At 37.6% G+C, this 13,200-nt stretch overlaps 1 protein-coding gene across 3 annotated transcripts in view; it reads right to left on the bottom strand.

Moving 5' to 3' along the window:
* The window catches only part of LOC111512735 (uncharacterized), a 48,598-nt gene that overhangs the window by 15,024 nt on the left and 20,374 nt on the right, over positions 1-13,200 (bottom strand). For 2 of the 3 annotated variants that reach the window (XM_023168885.2, XM_074171353.1), the window contains exons 2-3: positions 2,421-2,492; positions 2,169-2,366 (exon numbers count right to left, since the gene is read on the bottom strand). In XM_023168885.2, the coding sequence (XP_023024653.2) occupies positions 2,169-2,366; positions 2,421-2,480 (258 nt within the window). In that variant the 5' untranslated portion in view covers positions 2,481-2,492. Of the gene's footprint in view, positions 1-2,168; positions 2,367-2,420; positions 2,493-3,584; positions 3,700-13,200 lie in introns of those variants that run through there. The other variant, XM_023168888.2, reaches the window with a different exon arrangement.

Raw genomic sequence — 13,200 nt, forward strand, 5'->3', positions numbered from 1 at the left:
TGTCGGACCCCGGTTGGACGGAGCTACTAGTATCCGAGCTTAGGACCCCGACCGGCCACTTCCGGGACCATATTCCCAACTGATTTGGCATGGTTGGCGGGGGCAGGTGTGCGACGCGAGCACTCTCTGGCGAAAGAAGAGCTTAGTTAACTTGTACGAACGTTCGGTCGAACGCTGCCGATGGTCCTGTCTCTTGGTCAGCCACACTAAGTAGATGTAAGGAGGCAACTCCGGGTTCGGTGAGCGGGAGGAAGCTCTGCGAAATCCTGTTGGTGTGGGGTGAGGGGCGGTACCCGCAAGGATTTCCCGAAAATCCACCCCTCCACACCCGATCGCATCCACCGCCAGGGTGCGTCTGGGGGGCCTAACCGGCCCCCCAGGCCCCCCGGTCCGGTCGTAACTATGACTCTCTTATATTTCCTTCTCCCGGAGGATACAGTCCTCTCTACTCGGGAACAGTATTTTATAAGTCTGTTTGTAGTTGAATCTATTAGGACAAAGGTAATGGATAATGATCTCATTCCAAAAATGAGCAAAGAGAAGTTAAGGAAAATAATAAAAGAAGATTTAAAATTTATATATGCCAAACGATCCCGTAAATATCTCTTAATAGAAAGAAGATATAGTCTCATGGCGACGGAGATATCTTCGCTCTATTAGAGAACTGCGTTCTGCTCACAAAAAGATTTATTATCTGGACGAAACGTAGGTGAATGCTGGTCACACAGTATCTAAGATCTGTCAAGATACTACTGTAACTAGTTATCGTCAAGCATTTGTGGACGGTTTATCGACAGGGTTACGCGGACCAACGGGTAAAGAGCAACGACTAATTGTCGCCCATATAGGTAGCAAGAGTGGATTTTTAGACGATAGTGCACTACATTTTTCATCAAAAAAACCGGTGGAGCATTACGAAAACATGGACGCCCAACGCTTTGATGGATGGTTTGAATCCCTTCTTTCACGGGTCGAGCCAAATTCGGTAATAGTAATGAATAACGCTTCTTATCACAGCCGATTAGTAGAACAGATGCCAACTATGAACACCAGAAAAGCAGACATGCAGAGTTTGTTAGAACAAAAAGGAATTCCATTTTCCGAAAACATGGTTAAGGTCGAGTTTATAAGTGTCATTGAACAGCATCGTGACATATATCGCCAGCATGTGGTGGATACAATAGCTCGTGCTGAAGGCATCACCATTTTGAGACTTCCTCCGTACCACTGCGAGTTAAACCTGATATAATTGATCTGGGCTCAAATTAAGGGTTACGTAGTTCGTGAAAACGTGACATATAAAATTTCTGTGTTCAACGTTTATTAGAACTCGCAATGGAACGGATACGGAAATAAGATTGGGCTAATGTTGTAGCCCATATGATCAAGGAAGAAGATAAAATGTGGAGGTTGGACGGGATGGTAGACCAAATAATAATAGATTTAAGTGTGACTGGGGATTCCTCTTCGGACGAGTCAATGGATTCTGAAACTTCATAAGCATAACATAGGTAATTATTTCTTTGCTTTGTAGTTCTCTTTCTATATAAAAGGAACATAATAATTATTTTGTGACTTGTTCTGTTGAAGTACTGTATTAGACATAATAAGAAAATGTAATCAGTTTTATCATTGATACCAGGTAGCGCCACCTACTATAACAATTTTTACGTAATTACCTATGTGTTTAAATAAATAAAAACATTATTTTGGTACGCTTCTGTAGAGTTGGTCCGTTGGTCACTTCGAATGCGACGGTGATAATGAATCACCTTCAACTGAAAATTGTTATAGTACAGAACGAATATTTGAGAATGAGACCCCCTGTATAGTTGTTGAGTTGTTTTTATTCTTCCTGCAAATAATTTTTACAAAAGTTATTCAGGGTGGCTCGTTTTCAACTCAAATAATTTGTAGCTCCCGAACCCGAAACTTATTCAGACCAAATATTTTGTACTTTGTTGAAATCTGCTCATCATGGAGCATCTGATAACGCGAAACAATATAGGGTGATCCTTTAAAAAAAAAATTGGTGACATCAATTGTGAATATCTAAAAATGTGTCCCCTCTATATACTATTGTTGAGGTGTTTTTTATTTTTCCTGAAAATCATTGTACCAATAGTTATTCACGGTGGCTCGTTTCAAATGGAATGCACCGTATTTACCAATGTTATAATAGCTGTTCTAGTCTGTATTTGAAATGCTCCAGCAGTCGAAATCAGGGGCTTGATGGTACATGGTGGCCCTAGGTTGATGCTTCCTTTGAACGGAGAAATGGTGTCGTAGTCAATTTTCGATCTGTAGTAGAGTAAAAGTCCGCCTTCCAATACGAACCAATATTTTTTGTACGCTCCTATCATTTTCTGAAAAATAGTCACTTGAGAAAAACACAGAAATTCGCTCACGGTAGACTTTACATTTTTTCCCTTCTTTTCCAGGTATCCCGTCATTTTTGTGTTGTTTCTGGTCGTCTCCATGATTTCCGGAATCTGAAATAGAAAATGTCCGAGATTTATGACCATTATTTATGTTTTGAGGTAGTGGGGAATGTTCCTCCTTATAAAAATCAAGTAGTTTTCATAAAAGAGCTCTAAAACAACGCATTTTAAACTTATCATTTCAACCTTTTTCTTTAAAAAATTATTTAAATACTTAAAAAAGAGGAATGAAATAATGCATTCAATATTTTTAAAGGGATACGTTTCTATTTCACCATTTGGCAACATCGGTTATAGCTTATAAAGGACAATGAATCTCACAAACTACACTTAAACGATTTGATCTCCACTAACTTTATTGAAAATAATCATAACATGTTTCGCTAAAACATTAGCTTTTTCAAATGATTAATCATTTGAAAAAGCTAATGTTTTAGCGAAACATGTTATGATTATTTTCAATAAAGTTAGTGGAGATCAAATCGTTTAAGTGTAGTTTGTGAAATTACTATGGATCTTCATCAAGTAACGGCCGAATCAATCAGAAAAAAAAAAAAAAAAAAAAAAAAAAAAAAAAAAAAAAAAGACAATGAATCTGTTACCTGTATGAGACAAACAAAGATGACATATTCCAGAGGCGTGCTGTTCTGTTTACTTATGTTCCGAGTTCCGAGACATTCTGTGACATATGACATTTCGGGCACCTAACCTATCTTCCTCTATATAAATGAATAACAAAACAACTGTTGTTTATGTGGCTTGTGGAGGTGGTATTGAATTATAATTTATAATTTGCCTTAATTGTTGATTTATAAAGATAATTTTCCTTCATTGAAGTAGAATATCTAGATACGTATAAATTATTTCAACTTGATATGGGCGATGTTGCCAATATGTGAATTAGAAACAAATCCCTTTAAAAATTAAAACCCAACATTTGAAACATCAATTTGAATACTTTTCGAAGTGAATTTGCAAAACTCATGAATTGAACTCAACTTTTCTTTGTTCACACTTGCATTTGCTGTAATAACCCAAATTGAGGAACATTTCCCATTGTGAATTGAAATATTTGTCCAACTCATAATTTGATTGTAAATTTCATTTCAACAGGAAAACCTCAAAGTCCTGTGTTATGATTACATATTTCGTTGCAGGCTCGTGCTAGGGAGCGCACGATGGAAGGTAGGGTCTCGTTGCTTCTAGGCTCGCTCAAGTTTAAACTTCTTAGGGTTATCGTTCTTAAGAGGGCGAGAGCTGCTTAACGAAAACACATATTTCAACATTTTCCTAGCACAACTGAAATAAAAAGTGACTCCAGAAGATAAAATGAAGCCAATTTGAAATTTTGAATCAGTTAGGTAGTTTTTAAAAGTATTCTTTACAGACATATGATCAAAAATACTACTTACAATATTAATTTAAATTAGACTAGCTCTTGGATTACATTATTTAATTTTTCGTAGGGATCCGTGACTTTTTCGAACATAAAATACAGCTCATGTTACTTTGATACTAATAATGTAATTTTTTGAAGTCGGTTAAGTAGTTTTCAAGTTAATTCATACAAAAAAATATTTTTCCTCTTTATAATTTCTCTTATATATAGAAAGGCAACAGGAATTCAAAAACACAGGGATATTTTCAATAGAAAAGAAGAGGCAATGAACATTAATAAAATCTGGCTACCTGACTTTACAGGTACACGAACAAGGTTAGGTAATCCAATTAAGAGAAACCAAGTCACGCTCACCAATAACAATATTCCGCTTACTGCTTCGATAAGTTTGTTGGGGGTCAAATGGACACCAATATGTCTTAGGACAATCATGTTGCTGGAATTGCGAAGGTTGCTTCTCAAAAGCTTGGGCCACTGTCCGGACCAGAAAACTGCACAAACCTCGACAACTTTTGATGCTGTATCTGTAGAGTAGGGAGCGTGAGTGTAAGCCCACATCACTTGGGCAACATGTGACCCATTGTACACCCTCCCGAGGAGTTGTCCTCTTAGGTCATCGTCTATCCTATCCTTTCCAGAAAGGTGGACAGGTCACTTGGATACGTCTCCTCTATATCGGCAGGTGTAGGTGAAGACTCGCCGAACAAACACTCTCTTATTGACGATAACTTCGGGCACTCACATAGGACATGCCTGATAGTCTCATCTTCCAGTTCACACATCCTGCATAGAGATGTGTCCACTAGCCCCATATTATGGAGGTGTTTTTCCTTAGTTGACAGTGGTCAGTCAAAAATCCTACTTATCCTCTTAGTCCAGCCACTTCCTTGGCTAAAGAGTCGGCAATTCTAAATGCCCTTCAACCCACCTCAGGATAATGATATCATTTACCGAGGCTTTGGCTAAATCTTGGTGGCACTCTAGTACTAGCCCTGAGGTAACACGTTGTCTGTTCAAGGCTAATAGGGCTTGTCTGCTGGTAGTGCAGATTGTTATGTTTTTGCCAGATATTCCTTTTCTGGTTTTTGTGGCGATTGAGATACCAGCCAGTTCTGTCTGGACCACGCTGGTATTTTTTCCCATTCCCCACTTAATCCTTAGGCTTAGTAATCTGGAGTACACTCCACATCCTGAGCCTTTTGATGCTTTATAAAGCTCAGATCAGATCTTTTTTGGAGTATTGTTCTCATGTGTGGAGCTCCTTTATTCACGCCGGTATCCAGGCCGGGGTGGTTTGGATAACCACGTAAAGGGGGCTGTATATGTGGAAAAAACCAAATGGTGTTCCGAGCACTAGGCGACTTGAAAAAAATTGTTTTTATGATAAAAAGTTTCGACAAAAAATGGGTGGCAGCATTGCTTCGAGCAAGACGGCTGCGCTGGATTTATTTATTATTCTGGTTGTTCGAATATAGAAATCCAAAGTAATTTTGAGCAATATTCACTACTTCATAAAAAATATTTTCCAGTGAGCTTTTCTATCGATTCTTTTATCCGTGAGGAAATATTCTTAGAGATATTCAAAATTAGAAATTTCCTTTGTTTTACCATATTTAAAATAAATTAGTACCCACGATACGCTTTTACAACCACACTGACTATATCTATGTACGATACTTTTATCTCCAAGTCATGCGTGAAAACCTCAACATCATCGTTTCAATAAAAATTATATACTGCATAAAGCGCAACCGTTTAATTATCAATGGCTATTTGTTACATGATTCGGTGGATGCAACAGCTTTTTAATTTTTCACGCATCTTGAAATTATCTTTGTATTTTTTACTTCCTTTCCGTTAAAAGTCAAGGAAGTACCATTATCTGCTTTCTTTTCGACCTAAGAGAGCAATTTTTCAACTGAGTTCCATATTTCCTATCGATGAAGACCTTATATAATAATAATAATAATAATAATAATCCACTTCCCTACTCCAAACGAGTAGTGGAAGTAGCTGTATCAACTCGACGTAAAGACCCGAAAAATGATGCATCTTTATAGGAGTTTGCATCAAAAATTGTCCGTTCCACGGTTGTACTTCCCCTGACAACAGGAAGGCCGTGGACTTTTGAGTTTGGAGTGTCTACATGACAGAATGGTACTGTATATAGCCTGTAAAGTCGTCAGGAGTTCGGATCTCCTTCTCTGCATGGTCTGTGACCATGAGAGAGCAGGAATTGGAGCATTTCTCCTTAGGGCAGCTGCCCGAGCAGCTGATGAACTCTGTAAAGTTTTCGACATTGAACGAGGTGACCACAACTTTGTCACCGAGTTGGAACCTGTTCAGCAAAAAGCTCAGATGAAAGTCTCACTTTTGCGGAAACACAAAGATAAGCCAATGCATGGGGTCTTCAATAACATTGGAAACCTTGGCTTATCAAAGCGCCTGACATTTGCTTTCCTCAGGTCGAGTGGGCTGAAGTTGGAAACTGAGGGGTTCGTCATGGCTTGCCAGGATGATGTCTTCAACACCTTAGTATTTGAATCCACACCACTGATACATATTACTGCGTACGATGTTTTAGAGGCGATCGGTAAAATGAAGAATAAAGGATCTGTAGGTTTGGATAGTTTGCAAACAGAAATCATCATTATACCAATTCATCGAAATATTAATTCATCAGTGACAAAAGGGCATCTTCCGAATCTACCGAAAATAAGTAAGGTCTTACCTTTGTACAAAAAAGGAAGACATCTACTTCTAGAAAATTATCTACCAATTACTATCCCCAGTGTAGTAAGCAAACGTATAGAGAAAAACGTTGAAAGACGACTTAGTTGTATGAACAAGAGCAAGATGAGCAAATATTACCAAGAAACATAGAGACCCGTTTTATCTCTTCATAAAAGCAAACAGACCGCACAACCACAGAAGCAAAACTCAGCACATGACAATACAGGTAGAATAACAGAGGCAGGAGAGGCAGGTGAATGGGAGAATCCATCCCTACAAATAAAGTAACAGAGTTCGAATGAAATAGCCTAGTTGTAAAACTCCGGGCATCGCCAGAAGATGGCAAATGAGACTTTGTCGAAACGTTGTGAACTTATGAGGATTGCCAAACTTATGAGGATAAAAAACACAGTATATTTCGCCAAATCATCATTGACGGATACAGCATTCAACAACACGTGTAAATAATAAAATTGTTTTATCAAAATGGGTTTTCTCTTCGAGCAACGTTCCACGCGCTTTGCTCATCTGGTCGCCATAATCTTCCTACCGAGAGGATAATTCGCAATGTGGTGGATACATTTGAGTCCACTAGTTCAGTAAACGATCGACCAACCCCCGTACGTCGAAGAAACGCAAGATCTGCCGAAAACATCGCCGCTGTCTGTGAGAGTGTGCAGGAGAATCCGATGCAGTCGTTTTCCCGTCACTCACAAGAACTTGACCTTTCGCAGACCACTTGACGAATTTCACGTCATGACTTGGGCCTGTACCCGTACAAAATTCAACTGATTCAGGAACGACCATAGACAACAACGTGCGTTCGATGAATGGGCTTTGGAGCAATTAAAAACTGACCCAAATTTTCATCGAAAAATCATCTTCAGCGATGAGGCCCATTTCTGGGTAAATGGGTACGTCATCAAACAAAATTGCCGAATTTGGAAAGATACCAATCCATTTGAGATCCAAGAGCGTCCAATGCATCCCGAAAAAGTCACTGTTTGGTGAGGATTTTGGGCTGGCGGCGTCATCGGTCCATGTTTCTTCTAGAACCACGTTGGCCATCACTGTCAACGGTGAACACCGTAGGTCCTAGGTGAATGGTTACCAACTTCTTTTCATGGTTTGATTGACTAATCATTAATTAAAAAAATTCAAAGAAAACTTTTGTCATGTTTTCCCGAAGATCTGAATCAATACTGTTGAAATTACTTCAGCTTCTGGAAAGGTCTGCAAAACTATTCAATTTCATTTGGAGTTCCTCTGGTGTTCGAACTACTTCAGATATAGATGGATCATCTGCGTATTAAATCATCATTTTAGACCTGATGTGTATAAGAAGGCCATTAATGAAAAATAAAAAAAAACAGTGGCCCTGCAATGGAACCTTGTGAAACTCCAATTTCAACATTCAGATCAGTTGTCATAGAGATTGTGTCTCTCTGACTCCGAGAGACACAATTTGTTGTATACAATTATGCTCAAGTACACTTGAAAACATCCTACCATTGACGTTGCGTGAGGCAGATACCCGACGGAAAGACAACAACTAACCATCAGGCACCTGCGCGACGTCTTCCATTTGGAAGATTCATCGCAAGTAACTTGCTATATATGAAAAACAGAAATTAATTTCATTCGGTAGGAACGACCATCGATAGACCGGTTTCGGGGTACTTGCCCCTCGTCAGTACCAGGCAGGTCATTTTAGACTGAGTATCTCCAACAAACAAAATTCACTTCTACTTGTCATAAGCTCTATCTGCAGTTGATTCAGTAGGATGTTCACTGTGCCACCCGCAGACAAAGTCCGGAAACAACTCCACAAACGCACACTCAGAGGTGAGAGTCAGAATAATAAACATATTCCGGAGAGGTGCATTACATGCGCAGAGTTCAGGTGAAAAACACCTTAACCCTTGCCTCTCATGTGGAACTAAGATTTTGCCCAAGTTCAGGTGAAAACACCTTACTCTTTGCCTCTCATAAGGACCTACGACTCTGTAGGTACGTGCATATGACATGCCCAAGTTCAGGTGAAAAACAGGTCATTTTAAGAAATAATCCTGAAACACGTCGTTTTTTTATGTTAATTTACCGTATTTTAAAATAATAATCTAATATACAGGGTGAATTACGTTCGAGTAATGACGTCACCGTCATTTTTTTTAAATGGAACACCCCCATTTTGTCTCAATTTTCGGATTACTCTAGCTGAGCTGATTCCAAAAATGTATCACATGTTGATTCCAATTGGTACAGGGTGGACAAAAATACAGTAGTTGTGTGTGTGCTAATAAAGTAACGCGTAACATTCTTTATTAGGTAAATTAACAATATCATCAAAAATACTTATTGTCTAGCGGCAATTGGTTTAAATGTAACACCCCGTAGTTTGCTACATGTTTAGAGTAATAAAAATGAGCTGTTTCCAAACATGTTTGGTACTTGTGGTCTAGCAGACAGAATATGAAAGAAATTATTTTGTGAAATATCATTATTTGTTTAGTAATTTATTGATGTTCAGTGACAGTTTAGTACTACAATATTTTTGGTATTCGTGAATATTCGAATGATTGCTTAGATTTAATTGGAAGTAGAAATGGAGTTAAGTGTAATACAAAGAATTGAAATACTTATGATGATTGGGTATGGAGACAGATCGCGAACCCAGATGGAAGTGTGCAATTTGTTTAATGATAAATATCCAGAAAGACCTATAACGCGTTCAACAGTCAGTAAGCTGGAAACGAAATTTCGAGAAACTGGTACGGTTGCAAATGTACGCAAATCAGGTCGTCCCCCTGCAAATGCTGATACAGCATTAGATGTTTTACTGAGTTATGGAGAAGATGCGCACACTTCTGTTCGTAAAGTTAGTCGCGAAATCGGTGTTGGCAAAACAACGGTACACAAACTATTGAAGCTTGAAAAATGGCATCCTTATAAAATCAAACTTGTGCAAGAATTAAACGAAGATGATCCCGATAGACGACTCCAATTTTGCGAAGAAATGATGGATAAATGTCACCGAGACCCTCTCTTGATACAAAACATTATTTTTTCTGATGAGTCCACTTTCCCGTTAAATGGTGAGGTTAACCGTCAGAATTGTAGATACTGGGCAAAAGAAAACCCCCACTGGATGCGTGAGCATCATACACAATACCCTCAAAAGGTAAATGTATGGGCTGGAATTGTACGAAATCGAATCATTGGACCCTACTTTATCGAAGGTAATTTAAACGGGGCAAAGTACCTTGACTTTTTAAGGGGTATTTCGTACCTACTTTACGTAATTTATTTCCCAGCAGACGTAATCTTGGAGGTTTTGATGAAAGTTTATGGTTTCAACAGGATGGTGCACCTCCACATTATGCTGTAGATGTTAGAAGGTACGTAGATGAAATTTTTCCGAACAGGTGGATTGGTAGACGTGGACGCACTGAATGGCCAGCGAGGTCACCAGATTTAAATACTTTGGATTATTTTCTGTGTGGCCATATGAAGAATGTTATTTATAAAACGAAACCAGCAAATATTGAAGATGTACAAGTAAAAATTCGAACAGAAATAAACAATATTACGCAAGAAACCATACACAAGGTTCAACAAGAATTTGTACACCGTTTGGGTTACTGTCAAATACAGCAAGGGCTGCAGTTCGAACATTTAATATAAAGTCATGTATTCCAGCATATTCTGTCCGCTAGACAATAAGTATTTTTGATAATATTGTTAATTTACCTAATAAAAGATGTTACGCGTTACTTTATTAGCACACACACAACTACTGTATTTTTGTCCACCCTGTACCAATTGGAATCAACATGTGATACATTTTTGGAATCAGCTCACCTAGAGTCATCCGAAAATTGAGACAAAATGTGGGTATTCCATTTAAAAAAAATGACGGTGACGTCATTACTCGAACGTAATTCACCCTGTATATTATATTATTATTTTAAAATACGGTAAATTAACATAAAAAATCGACGTGTTTCAGGATTATTTCTTAAAATGACCTGTTTAGCTAAAAATGAATTTGTTCCATACTTTACGGACACAGTGTATGACATGCCCATGCATTTCATTTGGTCGGGTCGACCACTTACGGTCGGTTACTTACGATGAATCTTCCAAATGAAAGACGTCGCACAGGTGCCTGATAGTTGTTCTTCAGCTTTCTGCGCGGCATTAGCTGGGTTGACAGATGTAGCTTCAACATGGTGGCCGTTATCACTTGTCAACGTTCGGAAGTGCCTGTTGGAACTTCCTATATATGTATAGGTATAGGTATATAGTATTTCCAACACTAGTATATGGCACAAAACTGCTGGAATGGATGTATAAAAAAGGTGGTAGAAAAAACAATAAGCCCATGAGGTTGCGGTGTTTTTCAGAGACTTGAGAAAAACAGACAAGTCAGACTGCTTCCAAGTAGTAGAAAAAAAGGTATTCAACAAAACTTTGTTGATTTTAATACGAACAAATATCTCCCAAACTTAGACATGCATTTTTGTTGAATGGTGTATTTTCTAGTTGATTACTTTCAGCTCATTTATCAATCCCTAGAAATAAATTCTGTACTCAAAAATTACATTATATAATTGTATAATCCAACCCCATTTTGATTATTGTGCTAGTCTTTTATACTCATTTGACCAAAATAGGGTATTGGCTTTACAAAAGTTATAGAATCGTGGAATGAGGATTATTTTACAAATGAATAGGTATACTAGTATATCAAACATGTTAAGTATATTGCAGTGGCTGTCTGTTTCCCAGATACTGTTCGAGTTAGCAATGATATTATTTTTCAAACTAACAGCTTCCAACTTATTTTGAAGAATTCTGTATATATAAATCTCAAATCCATAAACTCTTAACAAGAGCGAGTAGCTCCCAAAAATTCCACCTTCCTCGAACTAATTTGACTAGTACGATGAAGTCTATTTTTTGAAGGTTTGAATGAGTATAACAAACTCTCACTTTCGTTGTAAGATTCAATAAATGTTTTCCAATTAACAAAAAAACTCATGGACTATATAAAATCTCATCCCTGATTTTTTTTTCTGTTTTGTAATATATCTGTCACATATTAATAACGATCTCCAAGCCATCTTTGACATTTCTACTGCCCATAAGCTCAAGCTCAATTCAGACAAATCCGCAATAATGATATTCGGAGCTAAGAAGAACAGAGAGCTTACCAACTCTACCTTTCAAGTTCGCATCGAAAACGATATACTTCCCTCCGTGGACAAGATAAAAAATTTAGAATTGTGGTTTGATCTGGATCTCCGCTTTACTAAACATGTCAGCTATCTGAACCAATCTTCTTATAACGTTCTCAGACAGCTTTTTCCTAATCGTGATTTGCTCAACACAAACTTAAAACTCAGACTATGCGAGTCTCTGATTATGTCAAAAATTTCCTATTGCGATAGTATTTATGGACCTGCTTTGAAACAATCGGATACTCTCCGACTACAGCGTATTCAGAATAGGTGTCAACGTTTCTCGTTTGGTATTCGGAAATATGACCATATATCCCCAGCAATGCAAGAATCAGGATGGTTAAATGTTGGGAAACTTAGAACTCTACACCTTCTTACCAACACGCATAAAGTTTTGATAACTCGACAACCTGATTACTTACTGAAGAAGCTTAAAACATTCTCTACGATTAACAGTTTTACTACAAGGAACAGTTCAGTTCTAGTCATCCCCAAACACAAATATTCCATCTTCACCCGCTGCTTCTCGTATAATGCACCCAAATATTACAATCAACTACCCTGCGAATTTCGATCATACACCATCGTAAACTTTAAAAAAAGACTGAAGACTTATTTATCTCATTAGCCTCTTGCCCGTTCCCGACCTTGGCATTTCTAAAATGAATTTTCTAAAGTAAAGCAATAACTAAAATTTTTTGATATTGTTAACTCGACTTGTGTTCATATTATTCATCTATAGTTTCTCCCAGGTTGAGTTGAAAAACAGCCTTGGCTGATACTCCGCCTATTCACCATATACTGGAAGTTTTTTTTCTTTGTTTTTGTTATTGTTCCTGTATTCTGTTCTATTTTATTTTTGTCTATTCCATTTGTATTTTTATGGTGAATAAAGACGTATTATTATTATTATTATTATATCCTTGTGTTGAAACCATTCTGGAATCATTGAAAAATGCGTTCCTTTTTTTCTTCTATCATTCATCATTTTTGTTATTTATATGTTATTTATTTATAAATTTTTAAAATAATGTATGCCTATTAGGATGTCCTAAAGAAATCAATAAATATTATTATTAAAAAATCCAGTTAGTGTCAATTTTCCAACTATTGAATTTATGGCATAGGTTTACAACATTCATGCAATAATAAGTACATCCTGTACAGTGATGATTGAATGATTTTTTCGCTCATCCAATTGCCGTGATGAAGTTGATAAGTACAGGACACTACTATACGCCTACATGCTCCTATCATCGCCTAGCTGAAATTGGAACAGCAGTTGCATCTGAATTGTCAGTTATTATTTCATTAGAAACACTGAACTGCTGGATGAACTTTCAATTCAGCCAAGAAAATATACATTTGAGGTAGACCACAACTG

The sequence above is a fragment of the Leptinotarsa decemlineata genome, unplaced genomic scaffold (genome assembly GCF_025532065.1).
Source record: "Leptinotarsa decemlineata unplaced genomic scaffold, Ldec_3_MD MMD2_tig00000010_RagTag_RagTag, whole genome shotgun sequence".
NCBI lineage: Eukaryota > Metazoa > Arthropoda > Insecta > Coleoptera > Chrysomelidae > Leptinotarsa > Leptinotarsa decemlineata.